Source organism: Brassica oleracea, chromosome C3 (assembly GCF_000695525.1).
Source record: "Brassica oleracea var. oleracea cultivar TO1000 chromosome C3, BOL, whole genome shotgun sequence".
Classification (NCBI taxonomy): domain Eukaryota; kingdom Viridiplantae; phylum Streptophyta; class Magnoliopsida; order Brassicales; family Brassicaceae; genus Brassica; species Brassica oleracea.
Genome location: NC_027750.1, coordinates 3,098,966 through 3,119,316, shown reverse-complemented (window position 1 = coordinate 3,119,316; position 20,351 = coordinate 3,098,966). Strand labels below are relative to the sequence as shown.

At 39.7% G+C, this 20,351-nt stretch overlaps 3 protein-coding genes across 5 annotated transcripts; 1 reads left to right on the top strand and 2 right to left on the bottom strand.

Moving 5' to 3' along the window:
- The first annotated feature begins 1,014 nt into the window (after positions 1-1,014).
- On the top strand, positions 1,015-5,195 carry LOC106331659 (sulfate transporter 4.1, chloroplastic). 2 transcript variants are annotated; one of them, XM_013770056.1, is made up of 17 exons: positions 1,015-1,081; positions 1,331-1,670; positions 2,028-2,076; positions 2,164-2,368; positions 2,471-2,639; positions 2,732-2,797; positions 2,875-2,982; positions 3,064-3,171; positions 3,383-3,448; positions 3,538-3,598; positions 3,729-3,856; positions 3,943-3,984; positions 4,075-4,191; positions 4,287-4,338; positions 4,442-4,580; positions 4,660-4,748; positions 4,825-5,165. In XM_013770056.1, the coding sequence occupies exons 2-17, from the start codon at positions 1,335-1,337 to the stop codon at positions 5,163-5,165; spliced, it is 2,076 nt and encodes a 691-aa protein (XP_013625510.1). In that variant the 5' UTR covers positions 1,015-1,081; positions 1,331-1,334. The 2 variants fall into 2 exon arrangements, with proteins under 2 accessions (XP_013625510.1, XP_013625509.1); XM_013770055.1 differs by lacking the exon at positions 1,015-1,081 and having other exon boundaries at positions 1,225-1,670; positions 4,825-5,195.
- A 73-nt stretch (positions 5,196-5,268) lies between these two features.
- LOC106331658 (E3 ubiquitin-protein ligase KEG) lies at positions 5,269-13,551 on the bottom strand. 2 transcript variants are annotated; one of them, XM_013770053.1, is made up of 16 exons: positions 12,567-13,270; positions 11,529-11,882; positions 11,205-11,435; positions 10,950-11,075; positions 10,525-10,861; positions 10,244-10,401; positions 9,723-9,880; positions 9,237-9,358; positions 8,933-9,067; positions 8,471-8,595; positions 8,246-8,350; positions 7,934-8,167; positions 7,516-7,849; positions 7,244-7,432; positions 6,862-7,167; positions 5,269-6,788 (listed from the first exon to the last, which is right to left on the bottom strand). In XM_013770053.1, the coding sequence occupies exons 1-16, from the start codon at positions 13,268-13,270 to the stop codon at positions 5,568-5,570; spliced, it is 4,839 nt and encodes a 1,612-aa protein (XP_013625507.1). In that variant the 3' UTR covers positions 5,269-5,567. The 2 variants fall into 2 exon arrangements, with proteins under 2 accessions (XP_013625507.1, XP_013625508.1); XM_013770054.1 differs by having other exon boundaries at positions 5,568-6,788; positions 9,237-9,355; positions 12,567-13,551.
- Positions 13,552-17,103: 3,552 nt separating this feature from the next.
- On the bottom strand, positions 17,104-20,128 carry LOC106331662. The gene is made up of 9 exons (XM_013770059.1): positions 19,852-20,128; positions 19,035-19,517; positions 18,885-18,952; positions 18,600-18,801; positions 18,330-18,427; positions 18,159-18,228; positions 17,956-18,027; positions 17,648-17,761; positions 17,104-17,360 (listed from the first exon to the last, which is right to left on the bottom strand). Exons 2-9 carry the CDS (start codon positions 19,413-19,415, stop codon positions 17,298-17,300), a joined length of 1,068 nt encoding a protein of 355 aa, XP_013625513.1. The 5' UTR covers positions 19,416-19,517; positions 19,852-20,128; the 3' UTR covers positions 17,104-17,297.
- Between the last annotated feature and the right edge of the window lie 223 nt (positions 20,129-20,351).

The following is a 20,351-nucleotide window of genomic DNA, read 5'->3' as shown; positions in this document are numbered from 1 at the left end:
ATTAACCTATTTTTGCATTACCACCTAGATTCTTCAAAGTCTTTTCGCAAAACTATAAACAGAAACCCAATCAAAGCTAAAGAAGAATCAATCAATCACCAGAGAAAGCATCCAAGGGAACGAACTAACGAAGAATGAAGAGATAAAGATCGAAGGATGAAGAGATAAACCGAGATGGATGAAGAGATAAACCAGAGAAATCATGGTTGGAGAAGACGAATCGAGATGCAGAGAAGCCTCAAGGATCTTTCATCGCGAGAAGAAGATTTTTCATCGGGGAATCGTAAAATGGAAAAATCTGATTTCTCCCCAAAATTAAAAAACCTAATTTTTTTATGTATTGGGTTAACCAGTGAACAATTGGTTTGGCCCAAACTGTCCATGGGCAAATTCGGTTTTGTAGCCCAACCGGACCATTAAGTTATGGGTTCACCCAACACCCACCCAAAACAGTCTGGACTGGGTCACACCTATGCATGGGCACCCAACCAATTGACAGCCCTGCGAGGAACCGTCTACTACTGGTGGTTCCAGTCAAGAATTCAACCCTGGAGCCGAACTAGCCGAGCTTGGAACTGACTTTGGTAAGGTGGCTCATGATTACCCTGCAGATTAGGTTGATGGATGGCAATTCGATGAACTTGAGAGAAAACTGCAATAGTAGTAGTAGTGATAGCAGCAACACAGAATATTATGATCATCACACATGCTCGCCATGTACTGATATGTGTGGTTAAAGCTGGGGGCTTAAAATAGAAACATTGAAAAGCTCAGGGGTATGTTTCGTGAATAGTTTTTTTTTATTATTATTGTAGTGAATTATGATGGACCCGACATGAAAGTTGACCTGCTTTACTCATCAACATCGTGGATCTAGACGGTTTAACGTCCATCGTCATCCCTAATCTTGTTTTCTTACTTCCAAACACATTTTTCATGAGTTTCCATCACTTTAAGAAAATCTTCCAAACTGGCACGTAATAAGCCACTAGTAGTGGATGACTGTTTTGTAGTATTTGAACGTGACGAAACAAACAAGTGACACCAAGTTGTTCTTTGCAGTTAACTACTGATTAAATACGTAAGTACGTCACTCGAATGGTTTTACTATACGTGAATTAAATTAATCAAATTTACGTGGATGTAATTAACAGCTGCATAAAAATTGATTATACTTATATAATTTTCTATATTAAGTTTGTTGGAACATGGAATAAACAATGATATGATATGATACGATACGATACGATTGCTCTTTCACATACATACATACATACAAACAGTTACATTACCTTGTAATCTAACGTGCGCCAACCAACGGTGCGCGCAGAGCCATGTCCTACGCATCCCTCAGCGTCAAGGACCTGACCAGCCTTGTATCAAGATCCGGAACCGGTTCGTCTTCTTCACCCAAGCTTCCGGGTCAGACCCGACCCGTTAAGGTCATCCCGCTCCAGCACCCTGACACCTCCGATGATGCTCGTCCTCCCTCGATCCCTTTCGACGATATCTTATCCGGATGGAGGGCGAAGATCAAGCGGATGAGCCTCGTGGATTGGGTTGAGACTTTGTTTCCTTGCTTCAGATGGATTCGAACTTATAGATGGAGTGAGTATTTTAAGCTTGATCTCATGGCTGGTATCACCGTCGGTATAATGCTTGTTCCTCAGGTATTATATCTAGCTTTTTTCGTTTCTATCGTATTGAGATGTGTTTATATCTTTACGAACTCAAGGAAGCTAGAGTCATCCTTAGTTGTGCTGATATGTCTTGAACCTGGTGAATTGTATCTTTAGTTAGTTAAGCATCTCGTTGTTTTGTCCGTGGAGGTAGCCAATTTGGTGAACCATGTTAAATTTTTGTGTCAATTATGTTTATCATCCGTTATAGCATTTTTTGTGTGGATGGGGAACTGTTAAAAATGTTAAAACGGAATTGTTTTGTAGCTTAAGAGGATCATTAGTTGAATTTTTTTCAGTAACAATATACATTGTTTGATTTAAATAACGTTTGATGGATTTGAGCAGGCAATGTCGTATGCAAAGCTAGCTGGCCTTCCACCAATATACGGTCTATGTGAGTTTTATTCTGAAACAGATTCTTGTGCTCTTGGTTTTGTAATGAAATGTCTAGATTGATTCAGTTTGGTAACCTTTGATGCAGACTCATCATTTGTGCCGATATTTGTCTATGCCATATTCGGCTCATCCCGTCAGCTTGCTATTGGACCTGTAGCATTGGTCTCACTCCTCGTCTCCAATGCTTTGGGAGGAATCGCTGATTCGTCTGAGGAAGAATTACATATTGAACTTGCTATTTTGCTGGCGCTTTTGGTCGGAATATTGGAGTGCATCATGGGGCTCTTAAGGTAATAATAACATTAGTTTTTCTTGGATTCAGACAATTTAAAAGTCCTCTGTTTATTGCTGTTTCATGAACATATCTCCCTTGTTTTGGGATTTCAATACAGGCTTGGATGGCTCATTCGTTTCATTAGTCACTCGGTCATATCTGGATTTACAAGTGCTTCGGCCATTGTCATTGGATTATCTCAAGTGAAATATTTCCTTGGATATAACATTGCTAGGAGCAGCAAGATTGTGCCACTAGTTGAGAGCATTATAGCTGGAGCTGACAAGGTGAAACTTCCAATAGCAGCTTCAAATAGTGATAAAAAAACTTATTCTACTTATACTTTATTTAGATGGATCTTTTTTCTTTTTTTTTGTAGTTTCAATGGCCACCTTTCTTGATGGGATCTCTCATTCTAGTAATCCTTCAAGTGATGAAGCATGTGGTATGAGCCTTGTTCTTTCTATTGAAACTTTAATTTTATTATTGTGGTGATTATAAGGTCATGGTGTTGCTTGGCAGGGGAAAGCAAAGAAGGAACTTCAGTTCTTAAGAGCAGCAGCGCCACTCACAGGGATAGTTCTCGGTACAACCATTGCAAAAGTGTTCCATCCACCTTCCATCTCTCTGGTCAGATCGCTGTAGTTTTCTTGTTGAGATGCATAGTGGTTGAGTGTCTGCAGTAATTGTAAAAGTCTTAGTATATTCCAGGTGGGAGAAATACCTCAAGGACTTCCAACTTTTTCTTTCCCAAGAAGCTTTGATCATGCAAAAACATTGCTTCCAACATCAGCTCTCATTACCGGTGTTGCCATCTTGGTGAGACATCAATATCATTACTTTTTATCAGAGTGGGCAAATGGGAACTCCAACTGAACCTAATCATGTGGAACCATAAATGGATAGTTACTTCCTAATGAAATAAAGAAAAATATAATTTCTTGTTTAGATTTAGGTGCAGTAACGCATGTCACTTAATATTATGTTTCGTTGTTAGCTAATAGAAGTAGTTCTATATTTTTCTATCCAGGAATCTGTGGGTATTGCCAAAGCGCTTGCAGCAAAAAACAGATATGAGTTGGATTCAAATTCAGAGGTATTCTGCTTGTCTATAGAATAATTGAGTAGTATATGAAAGATCAACTTTAACTGAAAGATCAAACTGTTTCTCCCCTCACTTGACAGTTGTTTGGTCTTGGTGTTGCAAATATATTGGGGTCATTATTTTCAGCATACCCATCTACAGGTATATTATCTTGATATGATCAAAGCCATCAACAATTCCAAATACATGTACCACTTTTTCTAATAATATCATTTTGGAGTTAATAACCTTAGTTTGACGAATCTGTGAATGTCCTAAATGCAAAAATTAGGATCATTTTCTAGGTCAGCTGTGAGTAATGAAAGTGAAGCTAAGACAGGCTTATCAGGACTTATAACAGGAATAATCATTGGATGTTCTCTACTGTTCTTGACACCAGTTTTCAAATACATACCACAGGTCTGTCTCTGCCTGTGGTGAATATTGTGAAACTAGATTCTGGCTTCTAAATTTCACGTTGTTGCTTATCTCTCTTGAATCCTCAGTGTGCTTTGGCAGCAATAGTGATCTCTGCTGTTAGTGGCTTGGTAAGTTCATAACAACCCACCTGCCAAGGAGTGAAGATGAACTTGCTTCTTTTTTTTTCATTTACACTTTCCGGATTTTTATCAATGTAGGTTGACTATGATGAAGCTATCTTCCTATGGCGTGTGGACAAGAGGGACTTTACACTTTGGACCATCACCAGCACCACAACTTTGTTCTTCGGAATAGAGATTGGTGTCCTTGTTGGTGTAAGTATTTAAAGACTCTTAGCATACTCGGATTCACCTAACTAAAGTTTTTATTTAGAGTTCTCCTATACTATCTAAGGATTCAATTTTTGTAGGTTGGTTTTTCACTAGCATTCGTTATCCACGAGTCTGCAAACCCTCATATTGGTAGGAGGAATCTCTGTTCAATTTCCTCTTGGTCAAATGCGTTTTAAGAGTGCCTATTTTTCTAACTTAGTTTAATTGCTTGTCATGATTATTCTCCTGGTAGCTGTCTTGGGGCGTCTTCCAGGCACCACAGTGTACAGAAACGTGAAGCAGTATCCAGAGGCTTACACATACAACGGGATTGTGATTGTCAGAATCGATGCTCCTATTTACTTTGCCAACATAAGCTACATTAAAGACAGGTGAGAGTCACATACTTATTCCTTGTTGGTGTGTGACTTTATAGAAATACTAACAAGCCGTTTATTTTGCAAAGTGTAGACTTCGAGAATATGAAGTTGCTGTAGACAAATACACAACCAAGGGACCAGAGGTGGAGAGAATCTCTTTTGTTATCCTGGAAATGTCACGTAAGACCCTCTATTGAATCTGAATGACTCATGTAATAGTACAGAATCGCTAAACATAAAATATAAACAATGGCAGCTGTTACTCACATAGACTCTAGCGCGGTGGAAGCATTGAAAGAATTGTACCAAGAGTACAAAGCAAGGGACATTCAGCTAGCGATCTCAAATCCGAATAAAGATGTTCACATGACAATAGCAAGATCAGGAATGGTTGAGCTTGTTGGAAAAGAATGGTACTTTGTGAGAGTACACGACGCAGTACAAGTGTGTCTTAATTACTTACAAAGCTCTAGCTTGGAAGACAAGAAACCAAGTTTCTTGAGAAGGTTTAGCAACAATAACGGTTCATCATCATACAATGATCTCCAATCCTACAACACTTTGTTGAAGGAGCCATTGTTGCCAGTGGAGAAATAAAGCATCATGAAATGTATAAGTATCTGTGTATAGTTGTTGCCATTTTGTAAACAACAAAATATACTGTTATTATTTTTCCTCTTAACACACTAATATCAGAGGCTAAGACCATTCAAAAGGCTTGTTAATAATACTGAAGAAAGGACTCATTATTTTATACAAACAACAAACAAAGAAAAAGATAATAGATGATACAACTCCTAAATATCTCCTATCACTCTATAGTTTTTAACTTTATTAACAAAAGTATTAATAAATCATATCATGAGAGAGAGAGACAAGAGATATAGATAGATTACATGGTTGGCACAAGGGCTTGAGAGAGCTCTTTATGTCTTTTTGTAATGCACAGATCAGCCCTAATGATCAAATCTTCCAGAATTCAAAAACATAATCATACACTCAGCCAGAAGGTTCATCTAGAACGATGTCAGCAGGATCACCAATCCATGGCCTCCCTTCTCTCCAGAGGAATTTTATTCTCAGCTTCCCATTTGCATCAACTCCCACAACGTGTCCTTTACTTGCATGCGTCTCCATTCCCCAGCCCCACCGAGGTGTGACCAGACCGTTCTTTATCTTAACCTTGTCTCCAATCCCAAACGGTCTTATACGTTCCATTTCCACGGCTTTGCAGAGCCATAGCCTGTCTAGGAAACAGAAAGATACCCACAAGTCTCCATCCTCCATTCTGTGAATCACTCCTATGCTTGAAGGGTTCACTTCTCCCCACTGGTAAGTAGGTGTTGTGATGCTCGGCTTCACCCTGACCCAGTTCCCAATCTTGAGCTCTTCTTCCTCTATGGTTTCCACTTCCGATGGGTCAAGCATCCATGTTTTGGAACCGGCTGGTGTGTATATCCTTAGCTTACCATCCGCGTCGATGGCTGCTATGGTTCCTACACTCCCGTGGCTGTGACCTGACCACCCGAACCTAGGCTGCTTCACCGCTAGTTTGACACGAGTTTTTTGTCCAACTACAAGCTTCTTTGCTTTATCTAGATGCGTAAAGGACCCTGTCCATCTCTCTTGCTCTCCACAAAACGAAACGGAGATGGTTCCGTCCCACTCGTCTCCCTCATATCCTACTCCATGGACTACACCAACGCTTCCTGGTCCAATGGACTTCCAACTAGGAACACCTTCTTTAAGCCTCACCCATTCTCCAACCTCAAACATACGCTCCACTTCTAAATCCGCGGGATCTCCTTTCCACAGCCCAGGCAACCCAAAGAAAGCAACTCTCACCTCTCCATCAGCGTGAACGGTCGTTATGATGCCACGAGAATCAGGCTTAGCTCCTCTCCAGCCCCATCTCGGTTCTGTTAAGCCCTTTTGGAAATGCACAAACTGGCCGGCTTTCAGAGATGGGATCTTCTCTAAATCTGTGTAATGAGTACTCCATCTTCCTTTCCGGAAACAGCAAGCTAGCTCCAAGTAACCTGCTTCTTGTATGCTGTGAACAACGGCAATGCTGTCTCTTCCTACACTAAACCAATCATAGCTTGGTCTGCTTCCTAGGCTTGGCTTTGAGCGCACCCAGTCACCGACTTCGAAACCTGATAGCATCTCTGCATCCCCAGGTGAGACCTTCCACAATGTCTGTCTACCAGTCACCTGTGCCTATAAGAGAACAAAAAAATCCATAAACTTACACTCAGAGCTGAGGGTAGCTCCATCAATTTGCGAAACTTACACTCAAAGTCCCATCCATGTCGATTCTCATAATTTTACCAATAGTTGCTGGAGTCTCATTTGACCATCCAAGCCGTGGTTGGGCGATAGATGGTATCATATGAATCTCTTGCCCAACATGAAACGGTACAACTTTCTCAACATCTGTCACCGAACATGAAAACGGCTTGCTCCTGAAACAGAACGCTATCCCCACATCACCATCTTCGTCTGAGCTGTGCATCACGCCAATGCTGTTTCGAGTAATGTCTTCCCATCCATATTTCGGAGAAGAAACTGACGCCTTCACTCTGACCCAGTCACCAACCTGCTCGTAGTACAAAAGGCTCAATGTTAAAAGGAATCAAAGCTCCTGAGATGCTGCATGAGAAAACCAGTTTTACCTTGAAATCATCAATCTTCTCCATGTCTGAAGGATCTGCCTGCCACGGTATAGGCCGGTTTGGTATTTCAATTATAAGGAGACCATCATTCTCTATTTCACTAATCTTGCCAACACTGTGGTGAGTCTCACCACCCCAAGCATAACGAGGTTCAGCAACTGAACGCTTTACACAAACCCGATCACCAATCTATAAAATATAAAGAAAATTTCGCATTAAACTTCTCATATTAAGTAAGAACTGTTTGTAATAAATTTAATCAAGTACATTACCCTAAAGGGAGTAGCGGGTTCAACTTCCTCAGGCTCACAGTGCCATGGATTTGGAAGGTAGCTCAGCTCCACGAGGAGGCTACTATCTGGCCTCACACAATAAACAATCCCCATACTCCCTGGGACAACAGATCCAAAACCATGTTTTGCTGACGTCAGATTCTGACGGATACGGACCCAGTCCCCAACTTTGAACTCTTCCACACGTTCCATTTCGGCAGGATCAGCTTTCCAGCCTCGAGAGGCTCCAGGAAACCCAACTCGTAAGATTCCATCCTCATCAACGCATAGAACAGTGCCGACACTATCACGTGACTGGCCACGCCAACCAAACCTAAAATAATATCAATCAACAAACATTTTAACAGCTTTTGTAGCATCTTCAGAGAAAAATTCACAGTGGAGAGCAATCACAAACCTTGGCTCTTTAACATCTTTTCTGAGTCTTACATGCTGGCCCCTGTCCAACGGAATCAACTTAACAACTTCACTTGCCAGCACATGAGCTTCGCCAGAACAAAACGCGACAATCATGTCCTCCTTCTCAAGAATGGTTTGCACAAACCCAACGCTCTTAGGCTTAGCACCTTGCCATCCATGTAAGGGTGTTGTTATGCGTCTCTTGAACTTCACCCAATCCCCTATCTCATAGCTGAGAATTTGAAACCAGCGTCAATTAAGTGAGTAAAGGTGCATTTCAGCAGAAAGGTTTTTCAGAGGAAGTCCTCACATTGTAGGTGATAGATGAACTCCCCTTTTTAAAAGTGCTTCCATCAGATCCTCGGAGATCCATTCTCTTGGAAGGGCTTCTAAGAAGTCACGTACTGTCTTCCCACTGTTAAGCAAATTATATAAATTATGATCGTAGACAGGAAACTAACATTACCCCAGTGTAATGAGTATAGCCTTCTTTCTAACTATTTAGTATATATGATAGCATCAAATTAGTGCTTGCCTGTGGTTTCTGACATCCACAGCAGCATCAGGTCTCTTAAGCATCACAATTAACCAATCAAGGTTTTCACGTATCATCTTTGCTGCATCTGCTGCTATATGCAATGCGTTGTCACCTTCATCATCCTTATAATAAAACGAAAACAGAACAAGACAAGTCAAGTGACAAAGTAAGAACAGCATCTATTGACCCAATGTGGAAAAAAACAAACATCAAATGCACAAAGCTTTGCCACTACTTATGCAACGAACATATATATTCCTAACCATGTTATTCATATCAAACGCTCACTTACTTACAATAAACTGATCATCATTATACATCAATAGGAAACGAGCCACAAAGAACTATTTCTATTTATATCAACAGTTCAACATTCTCATGCGACTTGACTAGAGATTAAAGCACTAGCATATTATTAGCTTAGCCTTCTCTATGACTAAAGACTTAAAATAATATTACCTGTATATTGCAGTCCGAGCCAGACTCTAGAAGTAGGCTAACACATGCGTTCGCCCCTCTTGCCAAAGCCATGTGGAGGGGAATTGTATTGTGAACATTCCGGATGTTCGCATTCACACCAGCATCTAGGATGACCTATGTAAGACACAATATAAATGAAAGATATGAGTAAAATTTACGAAAGTTACTCTCTTCCCTCAAAACTACCGCAACAACATATCTATCATCACTGACGAAAACATAATACTACTCTTTTTCTTTGAAACATAAACTTGAATATGTTCTTGGAAGGAAAGCATCTTACCCTCACAAGTTCCACGTTGTTAGCCATAGCAGCAGTATGCAACGCTGTTCGCCCATGCTGAGCATCTTGCGCAGTTGGATCTGCCCCAGCCGCAAGCAATATTTGGACTAGCTCTCTACCTTCTGCAGCAGCATACATGCTAAGTAAACTGATATATATATATATATAACAAATTGAATAAAACATAGCATCCAATATTCAAACTTGACAGGACACAATTGTAAGAATTAGTAGAGGAAAAAGTTCAAATAACATATTTTTGGTACTGTACTAAACAAATTGTTAGAAATGGAGCGTGAAAACATTCTAATCATTGAGGGGTGAGAGTAACCATCGTGTCTAAAAGATATTCATAATAATACAAAAGTCAAAATAGCTAGAAAAATGGCACTACAAAAAAAGCACAGGACTCGAGTAGACAACACGAAAATCTCTTCATACTTATATGAAGCAATTTACTCTACAAAAGATACTATAATTCATTACCCTTTTCATGATCTTTCCTTATAGCAGCAGCCATACATAGAGCAGTGCCAACTGGACTTGGGATGTTTATTGCCTGCGAAATTTCTTCTGGGCTGGAAACTTCCACCCATCGCTTGATAACAGCAACATTCCATGTTGATACACACATATGTAACGGTCTGAAACAAAAAAAAAGTATAAAGACCTAAAGCATAAATAGTGGAAACATAGGTTTACAAATGGAATATGTTTTCCTAAGAAAAAAAATCCATGAACCACTTTACGGAGTATGGTGGCAGCTACCTCATTATGGCTTATCCAAACAGGTCAACGTAGCGGACATGTTTTAGTAGGTACAATGCTACTAATTAAGATAAGTTCTAATGTAGATGTAAAACAGAGCACAAGAACTAAGAAGAAAAACAAATAGAATCCGTTTCTGTAATCAGAACTGGTTTCTAGAAGGCCCAGTAGTAACCTAGTCAGTGCCAGATCTTATGGAAGCGTATACGCAGCATATGAGGGTTCAGTTATGTACTTACGTCAGACCCTTTCCATTTGAAACGGCCATTGATCTAGATCCCCCATTTTCCAATATAACAATGGCACAATCTGTGTACTTCTTGGTAACAGCTCGATGAAGCACAGTTTCACCTTCATCATCTACTGCATTTGGATCAGCTCCAGCTACCAGCAATTCCTATTAATAGTATCAATAAGAATTAAAAAGATAATAAATATAAGACTAGCCTAAGTTACAATATACTTCAGATAAATGGAAGCTTTAAAGCGATAGATAAATTCCTCAGGAGCAGAGACTTACACGCATACAATCAGGCTGTCCATGGTACGAACACACATGAGCAACAGACGGACCTGATCCTTCCCGCAGTCTAGACCTAACATTAGCCCCCTTTTTAATGAGAACATGAACACATTGTGGAGATCCAGCTGCCAAAGCAAATACAAGAGGAGGATCCCCATCTTTGTCCACAATATCTACATTCGCCTCCCCATACTCCAATATAGCCTCCACAAGCTCGACACTGCCACGTCTGCAGGCTAAGTGAAGAGCAGATTGACCGTCAGCGTTTTGCGCCTCTAATAGGAATCTCACAGAGCTTCCACCGCTTCCAGTTGCAGCCTTTGCTAGTATATTTCTACTCCAAAACAAATATCAAACCAATGTAGTTTAGAAAAAGGTTGTTTAACAAAAGGATTAGCTAAATATTCGTTACAGATACCAACCTTACACCCTCAGAGTCTCCCTCCAGAACAACCCGATGTAGGTTGATAGGGTTATCTGGTAAGACCCCCATGTTAGTAGCGCGAGGTTCTTCTACAACATTTACTCCACACACTTTGATAAAGCCACTACATCATCCACAATTTGTAAAAATTGTTAGGAGAAAGAATATAAGGCATAATGACACAAACAATCTTAGGCATTGATGCTAATATCAATTCATGAACTTTTTAGCACAAGTGAAAGGGCACTCTTACTTATCAGGACTCGCTGAAGGGCTACGTGGTATCTCCTGTAAATGACGAAGAAATGTAGCAAGCATTGCATTAAAAGTAGGTCTCTTTGACGGCTTAAACTGAAGACATTCACCAATCATTTTCCATAATTCTCGAGGAATCCCCACACCCACTATACGTTCATACTGTGGTGGCACTTTCCTTGCTTTCACAACAGCTTGAAAAATCTCTTCTCTACTAAGACCATCCCACCTGCCAAAATTCAAATGATAGTTACATCACAACGGCGGACACAAAACACACAAAGTGAATAATCTGCAAGTAGGAAGAGGCTTCTTCACGTACGGTGTGGAGCCAGTGCACATCTCAACCAACGTACAACCAAAACTCCAGGCGTCTGACTCCGGAGACACGCCACTTGCGTCCTCCCAAAAGAGCTTTTTCACTGGCCCCCAAGCCTCCGGCGCAGTGTAGTGTGGACTGAGCGTTACACAGTCGGTGTATGGAGTGATTTTGGAAGAATCAAACTCTGGTCGAGTTTTCTGGCATATTGGCTTCTTCAGGATGGGAGCGAGGCCGTAATCAGAAACCACAGCGTTGCCACTTGCGTCCAATAGAAGATTAGAAGGCTTTATATTCATACATATAACACCTGCTGCGTGTAGCTCTGCAACCCCTCGAGCAACATCCGCCCCATATCTTCAGTTGGTAAAAAAAATAATTCAATATCACAACAAGAGCAATGAAATAATACATAGGTACTGGAGGTAATTTTTAATATGAAAATAATACAAAGATATTCATTTACTCACTTGTTCTTTAAGTTAGCAGTTCCAAAATGATATTATTCAGTTAACAACATAAAATGGGAAGAAAGACAAACAAGTGAACTAAAGGCAGCGCTGGTCCTGGGCACTGGCCTATGGACCTCGAAATTTTTGAAGAAAATTAAATAGAAATGCCCCCAAATTTATATAGAAATAAATATTGAAACTCTTACTAAATCGCCTACAGCCCCCAAATCTCAGGGCCGGCCCAGACTAAACATAACCTTGGAGTTGGAACCAGAAACATACTATGAACTCTCACTAGTCCGACAAAGAGAGATGACAACTACTTCAAGTTTTCTCCTAATTTCAAGATAATCAGAGTGCTCAGCACTAAAACATCCAAAACTCAGTTTAAGTTGCCTGTTTCACTAGAATCTGAAAACTTGCGCACTTCCTATAGAATTTAGACCAGTAATCACACAAACAAAAAAACACAAGTCTGGTTTAGTCTAGTAATTTCAAATTAGCACAGGTGATCAAAGTTTGAAGCTTCATGCAAATAAACTGAGTAATGAGATTAGGCACAAAGCATAAGAGAAGGTAAAGAAGTAACCTTAAGATCTGCTCTAAAGTGAGCCTCCCTTCATTGCGTTCCATCTCAGACTGAACAGAACCATAACACCTGTCCATCAACAGACACATAGATCCATCCATCTTGACAACCCCATGGAAAGTACAAACATTCCTACACCACATGGAAGCCTTCCTCAAACTCTCGAGCTGTCCCTGCATCCAATCCACATCCATATCCTCCGTCAAACACATCTTCTTCACCGCCACGCGGTGCTTACACCTCCCCCCGCCGCCCGCAACCGTCGCATCCCACATCTCAACCCCTCCACTCCCATCTTCCCCAATCCGCTTCACAAGCTTCATCTCCGGGTGAGCTCCGACCTCAATCACAGGCCCACACGAGCTGCTCTTATCAAGACGCGAGCTAGAAGCAGCTCCACCATCATCACCATCATCCTCGTCGTCTTCGTCGGAGTCCGTGTAATCGCAATCGAAGTTTCCGCCGCCGACGAGGGCGAGCATAGCGAAGTTCTTCCGGAGGCCCTGGACGGAGTTCCCCACGACGGACACGTGGCGGCACCGGGGGCAAGCGAGGGAGGTGTCGGAGGAGGAGGAGAACATCTTGGAGAGGCAGTCTTTGCAGAAGCCGTGGCCGCATTGGAGCAGGAGAGGGACTCTCTCGTCCTCGTTGTACCGCGTGTGGCACACGGAACAACAGGGGACCTTCATCTTCGCCGCAACCATTTAGAGAAGCCCTAGAATCGCGAGAGATCAGAGAGGAGAGTAGAAGGAAGGAAGTGTGTGAAAAATCTCAATCACTTGAAGAGAGAGAGTTGCTTTAGGACATAACGACAACAAACAAACAAATTAAAAAAAAAAAAAAATTCTAGGTTCTTTCGATCTGGATCAAGAAGAGAAGAGCAGATCCATGGAGTAGTAGAAGAAGGAAAAGGTAGATCAACAATTGCTGAGGAACCAGACACGTTGAGTTATCGAGCAAGATGAAAAGAAAAAAATAATGTAAGAAAATGTGAAAAAGGTTCTTCTTCAAGGTTTTATACTCTAGGATATTATGATTAATGCTCGAAATAATTATTTATTTACTGTAGGATGATTTTTGTTTTGTTTATTAGGAAATTATTTACTGTAGGATAATGATTTTTTGTTTTTTTATTAGAAAATTATTTACTGTAGGATGATTTTTTTTTTTTTTTTTTTTTGTTGGCTCGTCGGTTTAGGTTTGACGGGTGGGTGCCTTTGGTGGTGCGCAGAACCCGTTTTTTGACTAATTGTTGTCAACCATCTTGATTTTTTATACGAACCAATTTTAACCATAAGGTTTATGGTAGTAAGCAGTAGGGGTGGGCACTTTACCTGATATCCGAAGCTTCACCCAAACTCGATCCGAAAAACTCAAACCGAAATCCGAATCGAAGTACCAAAATATCCGAACGGATACTGAATTAGGAGAGATTGGATATCCGAACCCGAACGGATAATATCCAAACCCGAATGGATATCCGAAGATAACCGAACTTATATATAATTAACCATATATTTCTAGTTTACATCTCTTATTTTATATAAAATACTTAAATTGATACTACACATACTTTAAGTATGATATACATAGAATTACGGAGAAAATGATTTGCTACTCCCTTAAAATGTATGTCAAACTTTTTATTTTAAAAATTAACAAAAAATTACATCCAAAATTTAAAAACAATAACAAAATTAATGTCTTTTTTAGTTTCAAAATGTTATGTCAAAATCTATTAACCACTTAATCTATTAAAAAAAAATTAGTTAAATGAAAATTATATTTTTAAATACAAGAAATTTGAGAAATGAAAAATTTTTATTTTAATTTTTTTTTTCAAAATCTAAATATCTGAACGCGATCCGAAATAACCGAAGCCGAACTAAAAATATCCGAACCCGACCCGAAGTACAGAAATACCCGAACGGGTTCTATACCTCTATACCAAAATATCCGAAAATCCGAAATACCAGATCCGAATCCGAACGTCCGCCCCCTATGAGCAGTATTAGTTTTTACTCAACCGTCCGAAAACTAAGATATTTGGACTTTATACGAAAAACAATAAATTAATAAAACGGGCCTTCGTTAAGAGCAAAAGTGGGCTTTTGTCAATAACTAAATGGGTTTTAGATCAGGTCATGGCCTTGGACAAGTAATATAGACTAGGAGAATCAAAGGACTATCATCTAACCATGATCATTTCTTCAACTCCAATACGAAATGATCATCAACCGTCCCACACAGTCTTCCCTCTCTCAAAACCCCTCCTCGCGCCCACTTCTCCGGACCCAACAAACTCGTCTCGGAAGGCGAAAAGGGCCGACCCGGGTCTGATTCCGAGGACGAAGGGTTGGTGGAGCTGAAGCCAGAGGTGGTGGAGGAGCTGTATTTCTACGATGCGTTTGCGTATCCGTGGGAGAAGGAAGGATAAGCATTATAAGATGGAGAAGAAGTATTACCCTGATCAGTGTTTGGATAAGGCTTTTTTGCAGCCTGGGGAAGCTCCCGGAATGTAGTAGTGCATGGTGGGAAGAGTGGTTGGTGATACGGAGAATTGTGAGGAGAAGGTAGAGGAGAGTTTTTCAAGGGTCAAACAATGAGAGAGGTATGTCTAGTCTTTTCTTGTGAACGAACGGTCAGCTTCCTCCTAGATGGGATGGTCCTAACGGTACTGTGCTATTGGTGAACAAACCCAAAGGTGAGTGTAGTCTCTATTATCAAAAAGCAGCAATTACCAAAAACTACTTCTACAAGAACACTACGGCTTCCATAGATTATTGTTTGTTCTTTTAAACGCTTACATTACTACCTAAGAGTCTATCTAAGACACAGATCTTTATTTTGGTTCAAAACACATTTCCTTTGATCAAGCTCTTTGGTACTAAATCTCACTGCCTATAACAAGCTCAAGTACGGTCAGCCACATGCTTGTTTGCTGCTTCGGTATATCAAAAATTGTTGTCAAAAATACAAAAATTTACATGTCACTAAGATGGACACGTGCCACGATTTAGTTAAGTTAAATAAATATTAAGAAGATGAAAAAGGTGTCAACAATCCATTTGATTCAATATATGAAAACCGTTATTTTCTAATTCTACTTGTTGTACTATGTTATCTAATTTAATTTCAAATTCAACATTCCATTTCATTTATTGCCTACCTTAATTAACTCAGTAAAAAAAAAAATCAAGTTTTCCGTTACAAAGAAATAAAGGGCGTTACCCATTACTATTTTGCTTCTCTCTTTCATCATAGTATGTGTATATAAATAGTAGAGTATTTTTTAATTAGGAGGACACGAAACGCATAAAATGTCAACCATAATAGAGTATTGAAGCAGTGATAAGTCAGTGTCTTGAAATGAATAGTGAAGAGACAAAGACACGAGCCTAGTTTCAGAATGCAGAAACTGAATGAATAGTGAAGAAATGTCGATATTAGCTTCCCGCTGTCTTGGCTCTTTCGTGTCTGTTTCAAATTCTGGGGGGAAGTTTAAGTTATATAACAACTTTGAAAGCCCGATAAGGCCCATTACTTGGACAATAGGCTCATCTTTTTTAAAGCAAATATGTATCCAGTAAATTTATATTTTATTTTTTAGTTTTGTAAGGGAGAAAGCAAATCAATTACAGATATATAACATGTCATTAGTTAATTTAATTAGACAAGTTCTTTATTTTATAATATTATAATTTCACATTTATCAAATTATTTCTTTATAGGTAATCAAATTCACCTGATAGATGAATTAATATGTAACCTGATAGATTTCTACAAAATTGGATATTTTAGTGTGAAGCATATACTGTAAGCAATATCATTAAGAAAACATTTACGGGCACTGATTATGATTGTAAATGCATGCATGTTCAGAAAGGACAGTCTAGGCCGACCAGATTAATCAAGTCGCTTGTCTTGATTCTCCCTTGGGTATTGACTAAGGTTTTGTCTAACATGTTATCAACATAGATATTATTGTTCTATTTTGATCAAAAAAAAAAAAAGATATTATTGTTCTATAAGATTACATGCAACCATTCACTCAAGACAAAAATTAAGCTAATTGTAAATGATATTATTGTCAAAAATCAAGGAGGACATTAAAATCAAGGAGTACTGAGATCATTTGGTTGCCGCAGGTTTCGGCGTCAGCGGCAGCGTCAGTGTCAGCGGCGGCGGCAGCGTCAATGGGGACAGTTGTTGTTCGTTTCGCAGACGCTGACGCTGCCGCTGCCGGATACTATATCGCGACCGCAGGTTTTATCGGCGTCAGCCGCAGGACGCGGCGTCAGACGCAGCTTCCTACGTCAACGAAACGAACAAGAGTTGACGCTGCCGCTGCCGCCGATACCTGCGGCAACCAAACGAACAGCCCTAATTATCATGTAACCATTTCTTGAAGTGGTAAGTATGGTCTTGAGTGAATGGTTGCATGTAATCTCAAACGAACAGCCCTAATTATCAGAGTTGCAGAAGCTCAAGAGACTTACCACTCCATAGCTCTCGAGTTGCAGTTGACTGTTTTCACCATCTAACTATCATCATATTATCATCTAACCATTTCTTGAACATTTTCTGAAACCAGATTCCATAATTTACTCTTGAGTTCATCATTTAACAGAAAGAAAAGAAGTAAAAGGAAAAAAACAAATCACTTCATTTGGCAAAATAAGCTGTAATGGGTTGTTGTCCTTTCTATGATTTGTGTCTTGTGGATGCGAGTTAGAGAGTGTCCCAGTTAGGGATATTTGCAGTAGCTTCATTCACCATCTTCACTAGAGTCACCTGCATCACCACCATCAGAAACACAACACACAAATGCACTTAGGTAAGTCATTCACAGTTTGACGACAGGTACAATGTGTGAGAAACCTTAAACTCCTAAAGATACTGGAAACTACTAAACCGACTTGTGCATACAATTCTTGGAAGTTGATAAACTACATTAGTATCTCGTTGCTATATATAGTCTCAAATCTCAATTGACATGATGCGGATAAGTTCCCTTGTGAACCTTACAACAGTATCTCGTTGTATATAGGATTAGACTAAGTGGTAAATATATAACATACCACACTTTCTGGAACACCGGGAGGTGGCATGGAAATGTTCCTCGGAGGAGGACCTCGTAGATGTGATCTCTTATCGAATCGCCACTCTCCTATTTTGCCATATGTCAGCTCACCCTGTATTTAACAGTCGGTAATGTACTTCTATTAGAATACATAGGAAACTGATATAAGTAAAACTAACATGGACCTTGTATAAGTATAAGGTTGCGACAAAACTTGGTAGTCTCAAGAGCAAGAAAAGTAAGGTGTAAAATTATGTTCTCTAGTCTATCTGCCAGAATAAAATTAAACAATCGTCTCAAAATCACCTTCATGTTATAGTCGCATCCATAAGTATAATGGATGATAAACTTCCCCTTGGTAGACAAATCCCATGGAGGCTGAAAGATATGGTGAGAGCACTTAGGAATGTGGAGGAAATAAAATAACTTTGACAAAACAATTTAACACAAATAACTTCGACACCGAAAAGGATTTAAACAACAGTAATCAGCACACGGTCCATTCTTACCTGAAGCATGAAGTCCTTCCGAAGTATGTGCCTCACGCCATGCAGAGCAGATGCAACTGCGTAACCGTACCTTATCAAACAGAAAAGAGAAGAGGCAAAGCTATCTCAGTAAACAAGGATGGGATTCAAAAAGGCTAGAGGAGTCAATTTATGAATAGACAAAGTGCTAACATTTCCAACACCCATCCGAATGCCTTATCAGTATCCGGATCGTTTTTCATTGTTAGCGAGACATTCATCCATGTAGGAGCAATCTTTTCAAGTGATTCCTGCATAAGAAAGTAACTGCTGTTAATGCATAAAGAACCAAACAACATGCTCCTTGACACCAACATCACATCTTAGCTAAATCTCTCTATAAATGTTTGAGGTTCAATTCATATGTGCGAGACAGAGATAACCAACATAAATCGATTATAGCACATGTAAATCAAATCTCACCTTGCTTATAATAACAGGAGAATTGCCAATCGGGTCAATATTTGAAACCGGCCCCATCTCCACAGGATAATACTTTCTGACTATGTTCTCGTACTTTTCAGGCGTAATATAGAAAAACGGAAAAGCGGCTGGGTATCCTCCAACAGCCAAATTGGGAAGAGGGTTAACAAATACATGATCAGGCTCTGCCATCAGCACATAGCTACACCATAATTAACAACAACCAGGAGATTCAGCAAACAGTTAAATAATGTTTTTTTTGGTACGAAGTGAGACATGACTTACTCTTCCTCAATGGTAGCTCTTTCAAGCCATTGCACAAACGCCCACGGTCTATTCAACACAACATACCCCTAAAAACACAAAGAGTGAATCAATCAATTATTAGTTTAGCACAAAAACTCATACCAAGGGAAACAAAGTTCTTCTTCTCACCCTATCAAGACCTGGAGGAAGAGGATCAACAACAAACGTCGGTATCTCATCCATCAAGTTATCACGATTCCCTGAATGCAAAATGCGAGTAAACCCTCCCATGTCAGAACCAGGAAGAGCCTTCTTCTGCTTATACCAATAATACATAATACGACACTGCCACTTGTTATAAGGAGCGTCCGTAGCAGTCAATGCAACGTGAAAGGGCGCCGCAGGAGAGCTTTTGGTCTTTCTGTGAGGCATCTGAACAACGGGATCTAGAAGTGGACTACTACTCATCACACCAGATCTATTGTGGACTATAAGGGTCATAAGATTGTATGTGACAACAAAGAAACCGAAACCTAGGAGAGACAGAAGCAGAGAGGATGCTTTTCCCATTGTTGTTTATATTCTAATTGATCAAAAACTAAAATAAAAATACAAAGCACTGGCTCAGGTATTGGTGGACCCCCTCCTCCTCCTCCACTCACAAACTCATTCCTGCATATACAGTGAAAGGAATTTTATGTGAAATTGTTTAGAAGCAAAGCTGATCTATGGGGTTCGAAACAATTAATAAATATACTTTTCTTAATCAATTTGGGAGCTAAATGGTATAATACATATTATTAACACAAATATTTTGAGGCTCGCTCTGGATCCAGCCATCAAAAACTATTTAGAGAATCAATCGGCGAAGAGAGTAAATAAAACGAAATCGGCTAAGTTCCAGTAACGCATTGATTTGACCGGATCAATTTCTAACTGAAGACAATCATCAATTAATCATCAACTATTAACTATACTATAAGATCTGGAGAGGTTGGGAGCTTACAGATTCGAAGGTGTATGAAAGTCGCCGGAGAAGAGAGGAATAAGAGATCGGAGGAGTGATTTTAATGCGAAGAAGAGTTGACTAACGGAGCCATCGTTAACGATTTATTCTAACACTGACTACGCATATGATGACAAAATGGTGTTAGGATCGTGCCAATGAAAACAAAGAGGGAAGAAAAAAAAACAATAATTGTTAGAGGAAGGTGCAGTGTATGTGGAGGCACGTCTTCGGAAAGGAAAAAGAAAATAACTTGGAACATATGAATAAAAATTCATCAGTATTAGATTTTTTTTCCTTTTTGAACATCTGAACATTTAGTTGGAGAAAGGAGAATATTTACCCTAGTTTACTGTAGGACGAGGAGTTATTACCAGATGGAAAACTATGGTTTAAAATTAAATACGGCGCGTGATTTGGTTTGATTTGTATTTGTCTGTGTCTTCACGTATCAATGTGCTTTTGGAAACGTGCTCATCGCTATTGTGCCTGTCAGTATC

Bases quoted from the DNA above. Each gene is read 5' to 3' on its own strand.
- LOC106331659 (XM_013770055.1), top strand. From the start codon at position 1,335: ATGTCCTACGCATCCCTCAGCGTCAAGGACCTGACCAGCCTTGTATCA. The intron at 2,369-2,470 runs GTAATAATAACA...ATTTCAATACAG, and splicing joins TGCATCATGGGGCTCTTAAG to GCTTGGATGGCTCATTCGTT. The intron at 2,798-2,874 runs GTATGAGCCTTG...GTTGCTTGGCAG, and splicing joins TTCAAGTGATGAAGCATGTG to GGGAAAGCAAAGAAGGAACT.
- LOC106331658 (XM_013770053.1), bottom strand. From the start codon at position 13,270: ATGGTTGCGGCGAAGATGAAGGTCCCCTGTTGTTCCGTGTGCCACACG. The intron at 11,883-12,566 runs GTTACTTCTTTA...TACCAACTGAAG, and splicing joins ACTTTAGAGCAGATCTTAAG to ATATGGGGCGGATGTTGCTC. The intron at 8,168-8,245 runs GTGAGGACTTCC...TCAAATTCTCAG, and splicing joins GTTCATCTATCACCTACAAT to CTATGAGATAGGGGATTGGG.
- LOC106331662 (XM_013770059.1), bottom strand. From the start codon at position 19,415: ATGGGAAAAGCATCCTCTCTGCTTCTGTCTCTCCTAGGTTTCGGTTTC. The intron at 18,428-18,599 runs GTGAGATTTGAT...TTTCTTATGCAG, and splicing joins CTCCTGTTATTATAAGCAAG to GAATCACTTGAAAAGATTGC. The intron at 18,229-18,329 runs GTTAGCACTTTG...CTGTTTGATAAG, and splicing joins TTCGGATGGGTGTTGGAAAT to GTACGGTTACGCAGTTGCAT.